Source organism: Moschus berezovskii, chromosome X (assembly GCF_049115385.1).
Source record: "Moschus berezovskii isolate FMDL1 chromosome X, NW_MosBer_1.0, whole genome shotgun sequence".
Lineage (NCBI taxonomy): Eukaryota > Metazoa > Chordata > Mammalia > Artiodactyla > Moschidae > Moschus > Moschus berezovskii.
Genome location: NC_142488.1, coordinates 110,390,829 through 110,413,486, shown reverse-complemented (window position 1 = coordinate 110,413,486; position 22,658 = coordinate 110,390,829). Strand labels below are relative to the sequence as shown.

General features: G+C 41.9%; 1 protein-coding gene across 2 annotated transcripts; it reads left to right on the top strand.

Annotated features, from left to right (window-relative positions):
• Window positions 1–3,553: 3,553 nt before the first annotated feature.
• Window positions 3,554–18,533, top strand: STEEP1 (STING1 ER exit protein 1). 2 transcript variants are annotated; one of them, XM_055393411.2, is made up of 7 exons: window positions 3,554–3,726; window positions 5,249–5,366; window positions 12,829–12,870; window positions 14,551–14,689; window positions 15,227–15,316; window positions 15,909–16,001; window positions 17,597–18,533. In XM_055393411.2, the coding sequence occupies exons 1-7, from the start codon at window positions 3,603–3,605 to the stop codon at window positions 17,657–17,659; spliced, it is 669 nt and encodes a 222-aa protein (XP_055249386.1). In that variant the 5' UTR covers window positions 3,554–3,602; the 3' UTR covers window positions 17,660–18,533. The 2 variants fall into 2 exon arrangements, with proteins under 2 accessions (XP_055249386.1, XP_055249385.1); XM_055393410.2 differs by lacking the exon at window positions 17,597–18,533 and adding an exon at window positions 17,163–17,550 and having other exon boundaries at window positions 3,561–3,726.
• The last annotated feature ends 4,125 nt before the right edge of the window (window positions 18,534–22,658 follow it).

Here is a 22,658-nt window from a genome sequence, read left to right as displayed (position 1 = left end):
CATTCTGCAACGTAACAACATGCTAAAACACAAATGTCAAGAGAAGAATCTGATAGAATTCTGTAAGTGCTATCTAAGAGATGAATTGTTTAGTCGCAAAGTTGCATCCGACTTTTTTGCAACCCCAAGGACTGTAGCCCAGCAAGCTTCTCTGTCCATGGGATTTCCTTCTCCAGGGGATCTTCTCAGTCCAGAGATGGAACCTGCATCTCATGCATTTCAGGCGGATTCTTTACCGCTGAGCCACCAGGGAAGCCCCAAGAGATGAATATGCGCAATTAAAACTCAGATGCTTGTGGATTGATACCAGTATATGGCAGTACTCATCTGTGTTAAGATTTTTCTCAAAGATGAAATACATAAAATCTCATTACTACAGATAAGCATTAACGGATAAATATCTGTAGCTGATTTTTTATTAAGACCTTTATTAACAGTTGCTTGCAATTTGCCGATTCTTTTGAAAAAATCAAGTTGTAAATTTTTATTACAGATTAAAAATGAGATTCTTAGCAATCTTGACAAATTGAAACAATTTATAAACCTTTAAAAATGTATTTAAAAAAATAAAAGGGAATTCCCCAGTGGTTCAGTAGTTAGGACTCTGCACTTGCATTGCAGGGGGCATGAGTTCCATCCCTGGTTGGAAGCTGAGATCCCACATGCTGCGAGGTGTGGCAAAAAAAAAAAAATGTGTAACTGATTTTGATAATAGGAAACACTCAGTTTGAATGCTAATTAAGTGAAATATTATCCTCTTCATAAAAGAATGTCATTCCTCTCACTAGTAGATCTGTATTATGAAAAATTCTACTCAATTATTATATTTTGAATTCCAGTGATAAAACATTTGTGAAAATTTGTTTTCTCTCGTGATCTAAACACCTACATAATGTTCTTGATTTTGCCTCTTGGCTTTCAAAGCCTAAAACATTTACTCTCTAGCCCTTTGCCCATCCCTAAACTAGACTAAGCCACATGAGGGAGGGAGACTATTTATAACTGATCGCTATGCAACCAGTATGTATTAATAAGCACATTGCCTTCTCACAGTAGAAGATAAAGAAATACTAAATAACATACACTTATAAGGATGACATTGCACTAAGACCTAAGGAGAAAATGCTGTGAGTCTTAAAGGCTTGATACTTCTTTTATGCTTTAAGTCAGGTTCATTTGAAGGCTGCTGCTGCTAAGTCACTTCAGTCGTGTCCGACTCTGTGTGACCCCATAGACGGCAGCCCACCAGGCTCCCCTGTCCCTGGGATTCTCCAGGCAAGAACACTGGAGTGGGTTGCCATAGCAGATGGCTTTAAATTCCCACTGGTTTACATCTTGTATATCTAGAACACTACTCTTCTTCCAGCTACTCTGTCAATTTTCTGGTCACCAGCTCCTGTTTTCTTCAGTAAGTTCTCTGTTAAAAATCCACTATTTTGATGTCATCACTTGAAATGATCCAATGTAAGCTGTCTAAATGTCCTTATTCTGGGTGGCCCCATGTTCTACTCCTCCACAAAGAGCATTCTGGGAGAGTTTCCAGGTTGAAGAAGGAAGGGTGGGAAGATGTTCCCTAAACCTGTGGTAAATGGGATCATTCAGATGTCTCTATTTGCAAATCACCTGATTTGCATAGAGTATCCAGAAATATATAATGAAGTCTCATGATTCAACAATATAGTAACAGCTAGCTCAATTAAAAATGGGCAAGGATTGCAGTAGGCATTTCTCCCAATAAGATATTTAAATGTAAAACAAAAAGTATATGCAAAGGTGCTCAGTATCATTAGCCATCAGAGAAAGGCAAATCAAAATGGCAATGAGATACCACCTCACACTCACTAGGATGGCTATAATAAAAAAAAAATTTTGGTGAGGACATGAAGAAATCAGAACCCCACATACACTGATGGTGGTAAATGTAAAATAATAAACCTGCTTTGGGTAACATTCTTAGGAGTTCCTCAAAAAGTTAAACATAAGGTTATCATATGACCCACCAATTCCACTCTTCAGTAAACATCTGAGAGACTATGCTGCTGCTGCTGCTGCTGCTGCTGCCAAGTCGCTGCAGTCGTGTCCGACTCTGTGCAACCCCATAGACGGCAGCCCACCAGGCCCACCCGTCCCTGGGATTCTCCAGGCAAGAACACTGGAGTGGGTTGCCATTTCCTTCTCCAGTGCGTGAAAGTGAAAAGTGAAAAGTGAAAGTGAAGTCGCTCAGTCGTGTCCGACTCTTGGCGACCCCATGAACTGCAGCCTACCAGGTTCCTCCATCCATGGGATTTTCCAGGCAAGAGTACTGGAGTGGGTTGCCATTGCTTTCTCCGCTGAGAGAGAGACTATATGCCCTCACAAAACATAAAAGCATAACAACATATGTTCTTACAAAAACCTGTTCACCACTGTTCATAGTAGCACTGCTGTACTCATTAGATTACAAAAGTGGAAATAACCCAGTTGTCCACCAACTGATGAATGAATATACACAATGTGGTATATCCATACAACAGAATATTATCCAGTCATAAAAAGGAATGAAGCTCCTTTTTAGTGATTCGTTATTTTTTTTAACTGATTGATTCATGGTACAACATGGATGACCTTTGGAAACAAAACTGAAAGAAACCTGGTACCAACAGCCACATATTGTATGATTTCATTCATTAGAAATTTCCAGAAGAGGCAAATCCAGAGAGACAGAAAGCTAGATTAGTGGTTGCCAAGGGATGGGAAAGAGGTGGAAAGAGTGCTGGCTAAGGGATTTCTTTTGGGGAATGATGGAAATATTAAGTAGTGGTGATAGTTGCAAAACTTCGTGAATATACTAAAACCCACTGAATTATACACTTTGAAAGGGTGAATCATATGTTATGTGAACTAGATCTCAAGTTTTAAGATTCGACTTCATTAGGTACTCATCCTGAATCAGTTCAGTTCAGTTGCTCAGTCGTGTCCAACTCTTTGCAACCTCATGAACCGCAGCACACCAGGCCTCCCTGTCCAGCACCAACTCCCAGAGTCCACCCAAACCCATGTCCATTGAGTCGGTGATGCCATCCAACCATCTCATCCTCTGTCCTCCCCTTCTCCTCCTGCCCTCAATCTTTCCCAGCATCAGGGTCTTTTCAAATGAGTCAGCCCTCTGCATCAGGTGGCCAAAGTATTGGAATCTCAGCTTCATCAGTCCTTCCAATGAACACCCAGAACTGAACGCCTTTAGATGGCCAATCAAATCACATTTAGAGGCACATTTAAAATCTGTATTATGCATATAAACTGTAAATAGCCCTTTTTAATTTCTAGTTACATATATGTATATACATATGTAATGTGTATAGTAATATAAATGAATAATTTAAATGATTAAGAGTGTCCCAAGTAAAGCAGTCCCCCAGAACTTAGGCCAAGGTGAAGGAGGTTCTGGCAGACACCAGGCATCCCCCGTGCATCTTAGACTAATGGGAAGGCCCGGAAGTTCACGTGACTACTATTGACACGTGACCAACCTTCAATAGGAGAGAGTCGCGACGCGTGTGTGACGTCACTTTTGCGCGACCCTTAATTTTGGTTTGGCGTTTCCTGGGCTGCCGCTCAGAAGGATGCCTAAAGTAGTGTCCCGGTCCGTCGTCTGCTCTGACACCCGGGATCGGGAGGAATATGACGACGGCGAGAAGCCCCTTCACGTCTACTACTGTTTGTGCGGCCAGATGGTCCTGGTGCTGGGTGAGTAGTCTGCAAGGAGTGCAACTTCGGGTTCTCGAGGGCGGATTTCCCCTGGCTGTGATCTGAGAGCCGCGTCTCTTTGAAGATTTTCCCCTCCAGTAAAATCCTCCGTACCCATCGCCGCCTCACTCCAGGGAGCTTTTCTGTATTGTGCTTCATCTTGTAATTCTGTATGCAGACCGCCTTCAAAAGGAAATTCCTCCTTTAGAAAAAATATCCTATCCCTGTTCTCCCTCTCTGCCTCTAGAAACTTTGTAACCTTTCTGCCCGGTACAAACAAGGATTTTGTAATAGCTTTTATCAAATGAAAAGAACTCCTCCCCATTGAGCCTACATTTTCCTCGAGCTATAACCTCATTTCTTTGCTTTTTTAATAGCAAGATTTCTAGAAAGAATTGCGTCTGTGGGGAACGGGCATCCTCATTTCCCGTTCCTTCTTGCCCTCACTTTTTCACATAACCATAGAAACGTTATTTGTCAAAGTTACTAACGAACGTGTTACCTGTTTCAATGCTCAATTACCAATGCCCATTTAAATCCCCCTCTCAGGAGCATTTTACAGAGATGATCAGTCCGTCTTTCTTGAAACATTTTCATTTGCATCCAAGACTCTGCACTCTACTGATTTTCCTCTTGCCTCGATTTTCACACTTCTCAGTGTCTGGCTCCTCTTTCTGTCTCAGACTTTCAGGCATTGCACGGCCCTGTGGCTCAATCCTCTTACCTGTTCTCAATCTGTACTCAGAAAAAAATCTGTACTCACTCCTTAGGCGATCTCAACCATTCCCAAGCTTTAAATACCATCTGTGTGCTGATGACTCTCAAATGTTCCTCTTTAACCTGCACCTCTTCTCAAACTTCAGCCTATTCAGCATCTCCACTTGGATGTTTAATAGGCCTCTCAAAAGAGACCATGTTCTCCCAACACGGTAAATCAACTATACTTAAATAAAATTTTTAAAAAGAGACCGTGTTCAAAATTAACTTCCTGATCCCCTACTTTCTACTCTCCACTGTTCCTCTCAGACTTCCCTATCACATCAGTGGTACCACTATTCACCCAGTATCTCAGAATCTTTCTTGAATTCTGCGTTCAGCCCATCAATACATTCACAGGTGCTCCTTGAAAAGCTATCCAGAATCTATCTACTACTTACCATCTCCATTTCTACCACTCTAGTCCAAGCCCCTCCTTTCCTAAGCATATGTACCAGGAACAGAAAGACTAACAGAAAACTTGAAAGGCAGTACTGGGAAGGACTTTTGAGGTACTATAATCAAATAAGGGGAAAGACCCCCAAAGAGGAAGTGGTTTGCCAAAGATCACCAGTAACACAGCTGGAGCTAAAATCCATGTCTCCTGACACCAAGTCATTTTTTGTTGGAAAATTCAATAATAGCCTTCAATAAATGTGATAATTGTAGTAAACATTACAGGGCAAAGGGCCTCCCTGAAAAGTTCTGATTGCCTCAGGGTATTTTTCAGTGACTCTTGTGACCAAATCTTTCTTCATTCCTTTAGACTGTCAGTTAGAGAAGTTGCCCATGAGGCCCCGGGACCGGTCCCGTGTGATTGATGGTGCCAAACACGCCCACAAGTTTTGTAACACCGAAGACGAGGAGACTATGTATCTTCGGAGGTAAGACGTTGATGTTCTGTCTAGGATTTTCTATTTGTGTTGGGGTCTAGTTCTGAGAAGTATAAATACCCCATCTAGTATCGAACAGGTCATGTATTTGGGGCCCAATACTTTTGACATTTGTGGTGGTTCTCAACTTCTGTTAATACAGCCATGTTTTTACTGTGCACGTGTTTTTATTGTGCTTTGCTGAAATGGTGAGATGTGATTCTATTGCCATTTGATAGCTGTAATTTGGGGGTTTTGCAAGTAAAATTAGTTGATTCAACTTGTAATCTCTTGGAGCACACCAGGGCACATTGCGTTAAGGACTGGATCTGCAAAGATGAGTAAGGCACCGTCCTTACCATTAAAGAACTCATGGCTCAAGAAGGGAATGGACTACCTATTGTGATATAATAAAGTACTGGTGTGAACAGAAGGCTCTGGGAAAACGGACAGTAGCAGGTCATCTTGCCTGACTAGTGGTCAGGAAAGACACCAAAAGGTGGTGACATTTGTGTTTGGCCTTGAACTAGGATTTCACCAGGTAGATGAGGAACATTCCAGATGGAGGGACTATGGAAGCATTAAAAACATCAAATAATGAAAAAAAAAAAAAACATCGAATACGGTGTGCTTGGGAAATGTAAGTAGTCCCTTGTGGCTAGAGCCCAGGTTACTTTACCAGAAGGGTTCATGGAGCCTGGAGTAGGGACAGAATAAAATGCTAAAGTAGACAAGTTTGGATTTTATCTGTAGGCAATACACTACATCCAGTAAACAAGCAAAGAACCCTGCCCTTACAGAGCTTATATTCTAGAGTTGAACCAGAAAAAACTACCAGCTGACATCTAGCTATGTGTATTTAAGAAACCAAACTGTTATCAGCCCACACTGATGAAAAGAGTTAGAAACTATTGCTAGGCAACATTCAGTGCCAAATCAGGTTAGAATTATGCAGTTGAAGAGAAAACTGGTTATATACAAAATACAAATGGAGGGTGCAGATTATAAAACATATGAAATTCACAAAAGAAGGCCCCCCCAGGTAACATTGGGGAAGATTTATAAATAACATGCTCTATCTAAAGCAAATTTGTTCTCTTGTGCTTTTTCTCTCTGTTAACCTTTATTTGGGTTTCTGATTTTGAAAATTATTAACTGACTGTCTTTCAGTTCAGTTCAGTCGCTCAGTCGTGTCCGACTCTTTGTGACCCCATGAATCACAGCATGCCAGGCCTCCCTGTCCATCACCAACTCCTGGAGTTCACTCAAACTCATGTCCATCGAGTTGGTGATGCCATCCATCCATCTCATTCTCCGTCGTCCCTGTCTCCTCCCGCCCCCAATCCCTCCCAGCATCAGAGTCTTTTCCAGTGAGTCAGCTTGTTGCATGAGGTGGCCAAAGTATTGGAGCTTCAGTTTCAGCATCAGTCCTTCCAATGAACACCCAGGATTGATCTCCTCTAGAATGGACTGGTTGGATCTCCTTGCAGTCCAAGGGACTCTCAAGAGTCTTCTCCAGCACCACAGTTCAAAAGCATCAATTCTTCAGTGATCAGCTTTCTTCACAGTCCAGCTCTCACATCCATATATGACAACTGGAAAAACCATAGCCTTGACTAGACAGACCTTGGTTGGCAAAGTAATGTCTCTGCTTTTTAATATGCTATCTAGGTTGGTCATAACTTTCCTTCCAAGGAGTAAGCGTCTTTTAATTTCATGGCTGCAATCACCAACTGCTGTGATTTTGGAGCCCCAAAAAATAAACTCTGACACTGTTTCCACTGTTTCCCCATCTATTTGCCATGAAGTGATGGGACCAGATGCCATGATCTTAGTTTTCTGAATGTTGAGCTTCAAGCCAACCTTTTCACTCTCCTTTTTCACTTTCATCAAGAGGCTTTTTAGTTCTTCAATTTCTGCCATAAGGGTGGTGTCATCTGCATATCTGAGGTTATTGATATTTCTCCCAACAATCTTGATTCCAGCTTGTGCTTCTTCCAGCCCAGCATTTCTCATGATGTACTCTGCATATAAGTTAAATAAGCAGGGTGACAATATGCAAGCTTGATGCACTCCTTTTCCTATTTGGAACCAGTCTGTTGTTCCATGTCCAGTTCTAACTGTTGCTTCCTGACCTGCATACAGGTTTCTCAAGAGGCAGATCAGGTGGTCTGGTATTCCCATCTCTTTCAGAATTTTCCACAGTTTATTGTGATCCACACAGTCAAAGGCTTTGGCATAGTCAGTGAAGCAGAAATAGATGTTTTTCTGGAACTCTCTTGCTTTCTCCATGATCCAGCGGATGTTGGCAATTTGATCTCTGGTTTCTCTGCCTTTTCTAAAACCTGCTTGAACATCTGGGAGTTCACGGTTCACATATTGCTGAAGCCTGACTTGGAGAATTTTGAGCATGACTTTACTAGCGTGTGAGATGAGTGCAACTGTGTGGTAGTTTGAACATTCTTTGGCATTCCCTTTCTTTGGGATTGGAATGAAGACTGACCTTTTCCAGTCCTGTGGCCACTGTTGAGTTTTCCAAATTTGCTGGCATATTGAGTGCAGCACTTTCACAGCATCATCTTTCAGGATTTGAAATAGCTCAACTGGAATTCCATCACTTCCACTAGCTTTGTTCGTAGTGATGCTCTCTATGACCCACTTGACTTCACATTCTAAGATGTCTGGCTCCAGGTGAGTGATCACGCCATCGTGATTATCTTGGTCGTGAAGATCTTTTTTGTACAGTTCTTGTGTGTATTCTTGCCCCCTCTTCTTAATATCTTCTGCTTCTATTAGGTCCATACCATTTCTGTCCTTTATTGAGCCCATCTTTGCATGAAATGTTCCCTTGACATCTCTAATTTTCTTGAAGAGACTGTCTTTAGGATTACCAAAATATTTATTACATGTATTATATTAGTTAATAGAGACAGTAATCTAACAACACAACTAAGCCACAGGCTCCTGTGGCACTATAAGGCAGATGCCCTCACCTCTAGGCCAGAAAACTGGGTGGCCCCAGACTGCAGTGGCAACCCTGGAATCCAATCAGCCTGATCCTTGGAGTGAGCCAGCTTTGGGTCCAGCCTTAGTGCCCGGTATTGCCCAGGCCAGTGGTCTCGCCAAATGCCTCTGTTGTGCCAGAGTTCTCCGAGTTTACCAACAAGGCATGGTAGATTTCCCCCTTGGTTGACGTAGTTCTTGCTCTAATCAGGAACAGTCTTTCCAAGGGCCCACTTGATCATGCTCCCTTCCTAGCCAGGGCGAAATTTCAGTCTGATCGTACCCTTCCTCTTTAGCCAGCTGAATGTGGGAGCCCTGGTTACTGAAAATATGGCAGTCTGCCTAATCACGTGCCCTGCAACCTGTCACTTTCCACATCCACTGCCACCCTGTCTTGATTACGGTGTCTTTGTATTAAGTTTTGAAATTAAGTGTGAGTCTACCAACTTTATTCTTCAAGACTGTTGTAACTGGAATTGTCAACTGATGTTAGTGGAAAGGTTTGTTGTTTACCAGTGAGTATGATGTTCATTTATGTAGCTTCAGTTCAGTTCAGTCGCTCAGTCGCGTCCGACTCTTTGCAACCCCATGAATCACAGCACGCCAGGCCTCCCTGTCCATCACCAACTCCCGGAGTTCACTCAAACTCATGTCCACAGAGTCGGTGATGCCATCCAGCCATCTCATTCTCTGTCGTCCCCTTCTCCTCCCGCCCCCAATCCCTCCCAGCATCAGAGTCTTTTCCAGCGAGTCAACTCGTCGCATGAGGTGGCCAAAGTATTGCAGTTTCAGCTTTAGCATCAGTCCTTCCATTGAACACTCAGGCTTAGTAGATGTGAATTTTTCATAGATGCCTTTTATAAGGTAGAGGAGGTTGCCTTCTATTTCTGACATATTGAAGGGGCTTTGAATTTTGTCAAATGCTTTTTGTGCATCTAAGATGATCATGTGTTTTTTCTCTTTTATTTTGTTATTATAGTATATCACATTGATTGATTTTTTTGTATGTTGCACCAATCTTGCATACCTGGGATAAATTCTGCTTGGCCATGTGGTATAATCCTTTATATGCTGCTTGATTCGGTTTTTGCTTCTTTTTTTTTTTTAGGATTTTTGCGTGTATAATTTTAAGCAGTGTTGATCTCTAGTTTGTTGTTTTTGTTGTTCTTGTGATAGTTTTGCCTCTTGTTCAGGTAATACTGGCCTCACAGGATGAATTGGGAAGTGTTTCTTCCTCTTTCGAAACATTGTGAAGCATTGGTATTAATTCTTCTTTGAACTTTTGGAGGAATTCCCCAGTGAAGCCACTGGTCCTGGGCTTTTCTTTGCGCAGTTTTTTGATCACTAAATCAATCTCCTTATACTTGTCATAGTCTAGTCAGATTTTCTTTTTCCAGTGAGTTTTGGTAGTTTGTGTCATTCTGTCATTCCTGGAATTTGTCCTTTTCATCTAGATTATCTGGTTTGTTGGTGTATAGTTCAGTTCAGTTCAGTCGCTCAGTCGTGTCCGACTCTCCGTGACCCCATGAATCACAGCACGCCAGGCCTCCCTGTCCATCACCAACTCCCGGAGTACACTCAATCTGATGTCCACAGAGTCGGTGATGCCATCCAGCCATCTCATTCTCTGTCATCCCCGTCTCCTCCTGCCCCCAATCCTTCCCAGCATCAGAGTCTTTTCCAGTGAGTCAACTCGTCGCATGAGGTGGCCAAAGTATTGGAGTTTCAGCTTTAGCATCAGTCCTTCCAATGAACACCCAGGACTGATCTCCTTTAGAATGGACTGGTTGGATGTATAGTTATTCATAGTATAATCTTAAAATCTTTTTTTTATGTCTTATCAGATCAGTAGTACTCCCTTGATTTTTTTAGGTCCCAAGAACTTTAGACTATTTTTAATTCTCTGAATATGCTCTGCTGTTTTGTCTTTTGCACAGAGTTGCCCCTCTACTTGAAATCCCATTTTTCTATCAGGACTGCTGACATCACCTCACGAAGCCTTCCATAACTGCCTCAGACAGATTTGCTGCTGCCACCTCTGTGTTCCTGTCACCCCATTCACTTTCCTCTATCTAAGGACTTACCTCTGTGGTTACAATTTTTCTCAGTAAAGTTCAATTCTTTTAAGAATTCATTTAGTCAGTATTTGTTGCAGTACTGTGCTCAGCTCTGGGAATAGAGTGTGAGACAGACAGGCGTGGTCTCTGCTGATCTCTGATCTCATAGACCTTACAGTCTAGTGGGACGACAAAAAAATAAAATAATTATGATTATGGAAAGTCATATGAATGAAACAAAGGGCTCATCCAGAATCACATGAGAACCTCTTCGAAAAGGTGTTCAGGGAAGGCTGTTATAACTAGGTGATATTTGAACTGACACCAAAAAAGATGAGAATGCAACAGGTGAGAAGTGCATTCCAGGCGGAGAGAAGAGTGCTGTGAAAGATCAGAGATGGGAAAGTACTTGTTTGTTCCAAGAACAGAGGAAGGCTGGTGTGGAGAGGTCACAGTGAGCGGGGAGGAAGGTAGGAGATGAGGCTGGGCCGGATTCTCTGCCCAGCCGGTGCCTAGAAGGCCATGGTGAGGAGTTTGTGTTTTATTCTAGCTGTCCTGGGAAGCCACTCTTGCCTCTCTTTGGACAATGATTGAGAATGAGATAGTAATGGAAGCAGGTTCTAGAGTAAGTGCTCAGAATTTTTATTTTCGATATGAACTTAGAGTGGAGAAGTCCTAACTGAGTATCATATACATGATTGATTTGATCACACAAAAATCTAAAATTTCTACATGAGGGAAAAGGTCAAAGACAAATAAATGTCTAGCTGGAGAAGAAATATTTGCAAGAACCCTTAGCATTTGCAAGTTTCCTTAATATAAAATAAACAGATGGACTTCCCTGGTGGTCCAGTGGTTAAGACTCCACAGTTCCACTGTAGGGGGGCGCGGGTTTGATCCCTGGTGGGGAAATAAAATCCCACGTGCTGCACAGCTCGGTCAAAACACAACAGCAAACAATAAGAATAGAATAGAATAAAATAAAATGACAACTCAGTAGGCCAAAAATAGACTGACTGTTCATCAATAAAAAAGAAAATACAAATGTCTATTAAATATATGAAAAGATGCCTAACTTCATTCTTTATAAAAAAAGAAATGCAAATTTTGAGATCTCATTTTTCACATGCCAGATTAGCTGTCATACATTTTAATAACACACTGTTGGTAAGACAGTAGGGAAACGGGAACTCTCACGTTGGTGGTGGGGTATACAGTGGTTCAGCTTCTGTGCAGAGTAAATTGGCTTTTATCTATCAGAATCTGAAGTGGATACACTTGGAGGATTTACCCAGCAGGTAAGACATTTTGGTTCATCCATACAAATAGATAGAATGGAGCCCTTATAAACAATGAGGCAATTCTTTATCAACTGATTGGGAAGGACCACATATTTTTTTTAACCAAGATATAATTTTAAGTGAACAGAAAGGCTGTTTCACTTTAAGTGAACAGGTGGGCTACATTTGTCTAAAAAGGAAGAGAAAACTTTGCTGTGTCATCAACTCTGGGAGGAAGGGAGGAAACCAGTAACAGTATTTGCCTCGGGCTGGGGGAGGGAACCGGGCATGTGGAAGATGAGTGGAGAGGGTAGTTACCTTTCACTTTATACTTTTTTCTATAACCATCTGCACATACTGCTTATTTAAAAAGTTGAAACAGAGAGGGGAAGTGAGGTGACTGGGGGGTAGCTGGGACAATAATCTGGGGAAGAGATACTAGTGGATTGGGCTGAGATAGTGGCAGGAGGGTGGAGAAAAGTAGGTTCAAGACCTTTTTTGGAGCTAAAATCCACAGGATTTGTGGATGAAGTAGATTGTGGGAGATGAGGAAAGAGAAGACAAAGATGAGTCCCAGGTTTCTATGAAGCAACTGGATGGGTGGAAGAGTCTTTACCTCCCAGTTGATTATGTAAGGCAATGTTGTATGGGCTGTTGAGCTTGACCACCTTAGTTCAACCTAGGGCTTGAGTTGAACCTATTCTACTTCCTAGCTCTGTGACCTTGGGCAAACTGTGTAACTGCTTTTTGCTTCTTCACCCTCATCTGTAGAATGGGAATGATAACATGACCTACCTCATAGGGTGGTTGTAAGGGTTAAAGAGTTAATACTCGTACACTTTAGAACAGCTCCTGGTACATAATAAAAGCTATGCAAGTGATTACCACTGTTGTTATTGCTACTGTGAACCCGACTGCTTCTGTGACTGTAACTACTACCACACTGCCTCCTCTGTCAGGAGGGTGCCTGTGGATGGAAGAAGTGCTTTAAAATAAATACATGTGTAAATCAACAGCTGATCTAGGAAAGGAAAGCTTTTGGAAAGCCATTTTAACATTTGAGGAAATGAGCAAGTGAAGTTGGTAGGTTATGAGATTTGTTCGTATCTTTTTTAACTTCCATTTTCTGTGCAGACCTGAAGGCATTGAACGACAGTACAGGAAGAAATGTGCAAAGTAAGTATTACAGTGTGGGTTTCCCCGAGCATAAGAAAGTCAAGGTAGTGATGTGTTAGGAAAAGCATCATTTGGAGACAATTCTCTGTTATATCGTTATCCTTATAATCTTAACCTGCCTTCAGGCTTCAGTTATGCAGGTAGGCTTCTTGAAGAGCTGCAGTTGGCCAAATTACATCTCTGACCAACTGGCCACAAAAAATGGGTTTTGAAACAGTATTATTTTTTAATTGAGGTGTAACTTATATAGAATAGAATTTGCCTTCTTAAGTGGACAGTTTGATGAGTATTGACAAAAGCATACAGCCACGTAACATCACCCCTCCTGTGACATAGTACCTTTCCAGGGCTCCTTTGCAGTCAGTCCCCCTTCCCCTGGCCAGCACTGGCCTACCTTCTGCTGCTGTGGTTTTACCTATTCTAAAATGTGACATAAACTCTGCATTGTGTGTTCTACTACATACAATGTGTATCTCTTTCATCTGGTTTCTTTCACGTAGCATGATGCTTTGTGGGTTCATCCAAGTTCTGTGTAACGGTAATTTGTTCCTCTTTATCACTGAATAGTATTCCATTGCACCACAGTTCATTTAACCATTGACGCATTGAAGGTCATTTGAGTTGTTAATGGCTTTGGCTATTACAAATAAAGCTGCTATGAACATTCCAGTATAAATCTTGTGGGAACATGTATTTTCTCTTGGAGTGGAGTTGCTCAGTCTAACATAGTGTAATTTAATCCAAACCTATTTATAAAGTCTATTACAGGACCACAGACCCAAGGACTTTAGAGAGTATTATTTAAAGATATATATGATTTCCAGCTTTAGGTTGTTAGCAGTGAGAATATTAAACTTCAACAAGTTTAATCTTGTTGATGTGATTATAGTTCACTCTTGGATCACCGACTCAATGGACATGGGTTTGGGTGGACTCCGGGAGTTGGTGATGGATAGGGAGGCCTGGCGTGCTGCAGTTAATGGGGTTGCAAAGAGTCGGACACGACTGAGCGACTGAACTGAACTGTACTTGGCTCTCAGAAGACTCAGACTAGGAGAATAAAATCAGGGAACTGGCTAAGAGGACATTCTAATTTACAGCCACATTAGATTTGTTAGGTTAATTTAATCATATCTTATGGGTGTGGCTCTACTTCATTTAGCTGAAAAAGTAGAATAGAAATGACCAACCACAGAAAATATGCTGTGAACTTAGTTCTGATTGCTCAGAACTTAGTTGGTAGACCAGCCACAGTGGAGCCTTTCTGCTGCTTCTTGACCCTGCTAAAACAGAACAAGACAGAACTCCACACTAGTTTCCCAGACTTCTGGGAAGAATGGCAGCAGTTTTGACTGGAAAGCAATCAGCAGCAGGAGGCAGCATTTGCCATATTGTCTAATGATCAGAACTGCATGGGATGCTAAGAGAGATTTGCAGGCCTCAGCCCCCAGAGTAGCTCAGTCAGGATCCCCTGGGGGCGGGACCTCGGAGTCTGATTGGCAGTTGTAACAAGCACCCTCCATGATTCTCATCAGGTAGTTTTGGGAAATATCGGGAAGAGCTGATCATTAGTTGATGCCACAAACACACATATTTGCAGAGTCTGAGTCCACTTTGCGAAGCAGTGTTTTGGGGGTTTGGATCCTGAGGCCTTCCTGAGATTCACTCTGCTATTTGCAGGTGTGGGCTGCCACTCTTCTACCAGTCCCAGCCCAAGAATGCTCCTGTGACCTTCATTGTGGATGGAGCAGTGGTCAAGTTTGGCCAGGGTTTTGGGAAAACGAACATATACACTCAGAAACAAGAGCCTCCTAAGAAGGTAATTATCACTAAAGGAGACAGATGGGTTAATGGAGCTACAGATGTAGTCCTGAAACTTTAGATTATGGTGCATGAGAGCGTGCCCCTTTTGTATGCTCTCTTTAAGAGGATGCCATTTTTGTATAAGCAGATGTTGCAAAATGTTACATTTTAACACCTACCGTATGTTCTTTTTTCTTTCCTACAATCTGCTTTATGAGTAAAGTTGGAAATTGTATGGCTTTTATTCACATGTACTTCCTTTGAAATTTCTTCTTTTTCCAGTGTGAGCAATTAGAGATGGAATGCAGAAAGTTAATCTTTAAATATATTTTGAAAACCCTTGATGTCAAATATTAGAAAACGATAGTGCAGATTAAAAGATGGGCACTTTTAGATAGGCCAGCCTGTCCCAAATAGGTGAATGTTCCCCCAGCAGTCCTTCCCCTGCCCCCAACACCCAGGCTTGGGCACTTGCTCACTCACACTCATATACACTGACGCACACATGGCTCAGAGAGGTGAACTAGACTGGTTCCTCTTGCTGCACCTCCAGGTGATGATGACCAAGCGGACTAAAGACATGGGCAAGTTCAGCTCTGTGACAGTGTCTACTATTGATGAAGAAGAAGAAGAGATTGAGGCTGTAAGTGCTTTTGCCCTCGGGAAAGTTGGATGGGAGGGGACGAAGGGGGACTCTCAAACTAGACCATTGAATAGCAGAAAAGCTAGAAACTTCCCTCGTAGACCTCGCTCTAGCTACTAAGGAACACTGTGACAGCGGCTAGTTCCTGTTTCCCTGGATTTCAGGGAAATCTGTTTCAGGGATGTCTGTAGGATGAGGCACAGGGAGTTGGACTAAATCAGTCATTTTTTTCATACTGTTTTTTGAGAGGCCTTAGGGGGCGCATCCCTCTTCAGTTGAAAAACTACCGGGCTCAAGGATTTCCGGTCCCTTTCAGTCCAGCTCCAACAGTGTCCTTAGCAGGAGGAGCAATTCCCTTTATGGTACTTCAGTATAATGATGTTTACACAGAGATATTCTCTGTTATTTAAACATGGTTTCAGTTGAAACCTGACTCCCCCAGATTACTGAAAAGCTGAAGAGTGGAAAGGGAGCTGAATTCGGCCACTTCAGTAGTGCTTTCGTAACCCGAGGAGTATAAACTTCTCCTGAGGTCTCTGTTACTCCTCTTGGGTGAGACTGCTGGCCTGAAGATGCTTCATTCTTCCCTCAGAGAGAAGTTGCTGACTCGTATGCGCAGAATGCCAAGGTGATTGAAAAGCAGCTGGAGCGCAAAGGCATGAGCAAAAGGCGCCTGCAGGAGCTGGTGAGTGGCGTGGGGGGGAGGCAGGCACTGGCCTGAACTGTTCAAGTTCTTCCATCTGAAAGACCCTTGGGTGGGCAGGGGAACCCTTTAGGAAGTCTTTCAGGGATATGGTGTAGCTGGCTGCCAGGTGTCTAACCCTGGGCGTGGCTATCCATACATACCCTGCTCTGTGATAGTGAGCAGGATCCCAGCCCCCAGTAATAGTTCTGGTTAGCCAGCACCAACCAGAATGATCATTTAATCTGCTACTTGTGGTCCAAGGTTAATCTGCTACTTGTGGTCCAAGGTCAGGAGTCCAAGATCAGGGTGCATGGGCACTCCCCCAGGATGGGAGGTGTACAGTGAGGCTACACTGGGGGGCCAGGATTGGGACTTTTCACTGCTGCTTAAAGCACTGCTCCCACCACCACTGTCTGGGCTCTTTGTTGAGCACTCCCGTCCTTGTGTGATGGAGCCTACATTTCTGTTTTCCTGATAATAATTTACTTATGATGTTTCTTTAAAATAAGACATCCTGGCATTGATGTCTCTGTAGAGGATGTTTTTGATGACACAGGTAGTGTGTCTTGAGAGCTGCTTGACCTTGCCATAGTGATCTAGAGAGAGCTGTGCTTATCAGATTTTCCGAAATGAAGGGCAAGTGCATCTTCTTTTTAAAAAATTTGTCAAGAGCAGGTTTGTAATTTATAAAATATCATAAAAAGGAATTTGCCTTAGTTCTTTTGATGAAATTATTTTATTACTCTGTCAAATTGCTATGCGGGTGTGCATGCTAAGTCGCTTCAGTCATGTCTGACTCTTTGTGACCCTGTGGACTGTAGCCTGCCAGGCTCCTCTGTCCATGGGATTCCCCAGGCAAGAATTCTGGAGTGGGTTGCCATGCCCTTCTCCAGGGGATCTTCATGACCCAGGGATCAAACCCGTGTCTTCTGCATTGGCAGGCAGATTCTTTACCACTAGTGCCACTTGGGAAGTCAAATTGCCATGAAAGCTTTTAAATGCTTACTGTCAATTTTTGTTTGTATATTTGTGGACTGATAACAAACAGTTCATGGACTGCATAACTTTTAAGTAGCACTGTTCTAGAACAGGGTTATTCCTCCTGTCCTGCTAAGAACAGGATACTGGTATGTCATAATATTGATTCCCCCAACTCTTTAGGGATCCTGGAGCTGTGGAATCCTTACACTGATTGCCTTGGACCGCAGCCCTGTGTGTTTACCCCATTTTACCATACAGATGTTATCATCGTCTATGTGTATCATAACATCAGAAAGGTTGGAAAGCAGTTGCTATTCATAAAATTTTTTTTTTATTTAAAAAAAATATTTATTTATTTGGCTGCACTGGGTCTTAGTTATGGCATGTGGGATCTAGTTTTTTCCCTGATCAGGGATTGAACCGAGGCCTTCTGCATTGGGAGCATGGAGTTTTAGCCACTGGACCTCCAGAGAAGTCCATCGTGATTTTAGATACATGGTTCTAGTTTGTATACTAAATGAGCATGAGGGGATAGTGTTGGGGAAGTTAGAATAAGGCAGGAAAATCAGAATTTCATGTCATGTATCCGGACATAAACTTTTCTTCCTCTCCAGGCTGAACTGGAAGCCAAGAAAGCAAAAATGAAGGGAACCTTGATTGACAACCAGTTCAAATGATAAGGACCTTTCTGTGGACCTAGGCTGGAGGCAAACATTTAAGATCAGGATGAAAAGGAGTGTTTTCTTGACTACATGAACTTATTCTACCTTTATGCTCCAGCAGAAAGCTTTACGTGGCTTCCCAGTGATTATCCTACAATCAGTGAGGTCTTTGAGTCCATCTGACCTGATTTCTAGAGACAGATTTTTCTCAGTCTTTCTGTATTATGTCTTCTGTACTATTTTTTGTCCATTTGATGTAAACTTCTTCATCTGTGTAGAAGAAGCTCTATGAATAGATCAATTCTTGTGTGTCTCTGATTTCTGAAGGAGCTATTCTTATTCCTTCTTCAAAGTTAATAAAATGTTTAAAGATTTTTGAAAAAAAATATTGTGATGTATCATAGAAAAAAGCTACATGAGTTATATTTAAAGTTGCAGCAGGCCAGATCCTTTTACGTGGCTCTGTCTCTATTCTTAGACTGGCAGGTATTGGCTAGGGTTTGAATCTCTCCACTGTCTGAGAAAATCCATAATGAGCCAGAATCTGCTTTAAGTTCCCTTTACTGGCGTGCTGTTATTCATGGGGTCGCAAAGAGTCGGACGCGACTGAGCGACTGAACTGAACTGAACTGAACCTCAATATTAAAACTGCAGGCAAACCAACCCTCATCAGACATTGTACTAACAGAGGGAAAAGTCAGATTCCAGTAAGGGGGCAAGATAGCTCTGATCTGAATGAAAATGGGATCTGGGTATGCAACCCAAGGGAGCCACCATCCTATCAAGCAGCTGAGAATGTTGCTTCCTCGTGTGGACGTGTGGGAGAGAGACGTGATAAGAGTAAGAAATGATAACTGAGATAAATAAAAGTTATCTGTTGACTCTTCTATTTCACATTTGCTGTTTGTGAAGGAGTGTTGTATACATAAATATTTAATGTCATGCTGCTTCAGTGACACCAGTATGTAGTGTTTGCATCATGTTTTTATCTGTTCATCTGTATTGCAGGGTATTGGGGCAAGAAGAGTACTTTAACCTCCTTATATTACTTACATGGCTTGTACTTAGCATAAGGCATCTAGTGAGAGGCCGATGGAAATAGTAGGGCATTTTTCTTTGCTATTTACCTCCTGATTTCTGAATTTGGAAGGAGAAGTAGTTTGGAGTGAGGGTAGATGTGAGCTGGCAAGAACTGGGAGAAAAGAGGGTTGGGAGTCCTGGGAAAGCCTGGGATGGGGCTGTGCGACCAGGATCTCACACTGCATTTAGCTTTCATGTCTCTTCAGTCTCCTCTGACCTATGACAGTTTTACAGTGGTATCTCCTACTTTGAATTTTCATTTCCCTAATGACAGATGATGTTGAATATATATATATTTTTTAAAAAATTGTAAAAAACATGTGACATAAAATTTACTGTCTTAACCATTTTGAAATGCACAGTGTTGTGCAACAGATCTCTGGAACTTTTTCATCTTATAAATCTGCAGGTGTATACCCCTTAAACAATAACTCTCCCTTTCCCCTCTCCCTAGTTTCTCGAACCTCCATTCTACTTTCTGTCTCTGGATTTTACTACTTCAGAAACCTCATATGAGTGGAATCATCCCAGTAGTTGTCTTTTTGTGACTGGCTTATATTTTGCATTGAATAATGTCCTCGAGTTTCATCCATGTTGTACCATATGATAGAGTTATGCATAGACCATATTTTGTTTACACATTCATTCATCAATAGACATGCACGTTGCCTCCACCTCTTGGCTGTTGTGAATAGTGCTGCTGTAAAAACACTGGGTACAAATATCTCTTCAAGACCCTGCTTTCAATTCGCTTGATTATATATCCAGAAGTGGGATTGCTGGAACATATGGTTGTTGTTGTTCAGTTGCTCAGTCGTGTCCGACTCTTTGGGACCCCATGGACTGCAGCACGCCAGGCTTCCCTGTCCTTCACCATCTCCCGGAGCTTGCTTAAACTCATGTCCATTGAATTGGTAATGCCATCCAACCATCTCATCCTCTGTTGTCCCCTTCTCCTCCTGCCTTCAATCTTTCCCAGCATCAGGGTCTTTTCCAATGAGTCGGCTCTTTGCATCAGGTGGCCAAAGTATTGGAGCTTCAGCATCAGCATCAGTCCTTCCAGTGAATATTCAGGGTTGATTTCCTTTAGGATGGACTGGTTTGATCTCCTTGCAGTCCAAGGGACTCTCAAGAGTCTTCTCTAATACCACAGTTTGAAAGCATCAGTTCTTCAGCACTCAGCCTATTTATTGTCCAACTCTCACATCTGTACATGACTATTGGAAAAACCATAACTTTGACTGTACAGACCTTTGTCAGCAAAGTAATGTCTCTGCTTTTTAATATGCTGTCTATGTTGGTCATAGCTTTTCTTCTAAGGAGTAAGAGTCTTAATTTCATGACTGTAGTCACAATGGAAACAGTGACAGACTTTATTTTCTTGGGCTCCAGAATCACCATGGATGGTGACTGCAGCCATGAAATTAAAAGACACTTGCTCCTTGGATCATATGGTAATCCTGTTTAATTTTTTGAGAACCCTCCATACTATTTTCCACAGTGACTGTACCATTTTTCATTCCCATCAGTACTATACAGGACTCCAATTTCTCCACATCCTCACCAACACTTATTTTCTGTTTTTTTTTTTTTTAAATTATTTATTTTTGTCTGTTTCTCCCAGCTTGTAGGATCTTAGTTCCCTGGCCAGGGGTTGAACCTGGGCCCTTGGAGGTGAAAGCATGGAGTTCTAACCACTGGAGAGTCAGGAAATTTCCCCCGCCTTTTTTTTTGACAGTAGCCATCCTAACAGCAATGATATATCATGGTTTTGACTCGCATTTCTTCAGTGATTATTGATGTCGAGCAATTTTTCATGTGCTTTTTCACCATTTGTATATTATATTTGGAAAAATGTCTATTTGAGTCCTTTGCCCATTTTTTAAATTGGATTATTTGATTTTTTTTTCATTGTGAGCATATTTTTACTTGCTAATTTTCTATCTATGTATCTTCTTTGGTGAAGCATATGCTCAGATCTTTTACTTATTCTTAAGCTGGGTTTGTTTTTGTATTGTTGAGTTTTAAGAGCTCTTTATATAGTCTGGATAGAAATCTTTGATCAGGTATGTGATTTTCAATATTTCCCAGTCCATGGTTTATCTTTTCATTCTCTTAATAGTGTAGTGCCTTTCTGCATGACCCAGGATCATGCAGATTTTTTTTTCTATATTCTAAAAGGTTTATGTTTACATTTGGATCTATGATCCATTTTGAATTAATTGTTGTATAATGTATGAGGCATGTGTTAAGGTTTTTTTTCTTTCATAAACATGTCCAATTATTCCAGCACCATTTGTTGAAAAGACATTCCTTTCACCTTTCAGGTCCCTTTGTGCCTTTGTCAAAAATCTGGGAATTCCCTGGTGGTCCAGTGGTTAGAACTCAGAGCTTTCACTGCCATGGGCCTGGGTTTGATTTAGTGGAATGGTATGGTATGTCCAGAATTCTTGCTGGGGTTTTGATTGGAACTGTGTAAAATCTAAAGATCAGGTTGGAGGACTTCCCTGGTGATCCAGTGGTTAAGAATCTGTCTTGCAATGCAAGGAACGCAGATTTGGTCCCTGGTTAGGGAACTAAGATCGCACATGCCACGGAGAAAGTAACCCTGCGAGCTGCAAGTACTGAGCCTGTGCTCCACAACTAGAGAACCTGTGCGCTGCAATGAAAGACTGTGCATGATGCAATGAAGATCCCATGAGCTACAACTAAGACCTTAAGGTAAGGTAAGGTAAGGTGAAGTCGCTCAGTCGTGTCCGACTCTTTGCGACCCCACGGACTGTAGCCTACCAGGGTCTTCCATCCATGGGATTTTCCAGGCAAGAGTACTGGAGTGGGGTGCCATTGCCTTCTCCAGAGGATCCTCCCGACCCAGGGATCGAACCCAGGTCTCCCACATTGTAGGCAGATACTTTACCATCTGAGCCACCAGGGTAGTCTCTAACTAAGACCTTAACACAGCTAAATAAATAAATATGATCAAAAAAAAAAAGATCCAACTTGGGGAGAGTTGACTTAATAATATTGCATCTTCCAACCCATGAACATGGTCTATCTCTCCATTTATTTAGATCTTTGATTTCTTTTGTCAGTGTTTTATAGTTTTTCATGTATAGATACTGCCAATATTTGGTTCAAATGTATACCTTCATTTCTTCTGATGCTATTGTAAACCTTATTGTTGTTGTTCAGTTGCTAAGTCATGTCTGACTCTTTGCAACCCCATGGACTGCAGCACGCCAGGCCTCCCTGTCCCTCACTATCTCCCAGAGTTTGTTCAAGTTCATGTTCATTGAGTTGGTGATTATATCCAACCATCTCATCCTCTGCTGCCCTCTTCTCCTTTTGCCTTCAATTGTAAACCTTACTGTATCCTTTCAAACAAGGGAGATCATCTCAGGATGTATTTCCAAGCTTGCTAGGCTTATTCTTACATAAACTCAGGCCATAATTTCCATTTATCTCCTGACCCCAGGCCCTGAGTCCTCAGTGTGACTTGTCTTATGGTGGTGTTCTGACTCCCCAGAACCAGTGCCTGGGTATTGCTCTTTTCTAGTTGACAGTAACTCTGATCATTGCTTTTGGGGAAGGCCATACAGAAACTTCATATTACATACTTGTGGCAAGGTCAAGGGGGATGCTTCAACTCTTGGTTCAGAGGTCTCTGGGTCAACCAGAGAATGGCAACAGGCCTGGGAAGTGGGCAGTAACATTTCATTATAGCAGCAATGATTAGAGTTAGGTGTACACAGGCCAGGCCTATAGTTCTTTATTTTTTCAAAAAAAAATTACAAAAATCTGTAGGGTAACAGTATTCTGCCCAAATATTTTAAGCCACTGCCAATGAGTCCTAATGATCAAACATTTTGGCTAAAGCTTTGAACTTGATTTCTATTATGGCAGCCATGCTTAACTGAAAAAATAGATACATCTT

Excerpts from the sequence above, each read along its gene's own strand:
- STEEP1 (XM_055393410.2), top strand. The coding sequence starts at position 3,603 with ATGCCTAAAGTAGTGTCCCGGTCCGTCGTCTGCTCTGACACCCGGGAT. Across the intron at positions 14,690-15,226 it reads AACAAGAGCCTCCTAAGAAG|GTGATGATGACCAAGCGGAC; the intron begins GTAATTATCACT and ends CTGCACCTCCAG. Across the intron at positions 15,317-15,908 it reads AAGAAGAAGAGATTGAGGCT|AGAGAAGTTGCTGACTCGTA; the intron begins GTAAGTGCTTTT and ends TTCTTCCCTCAG.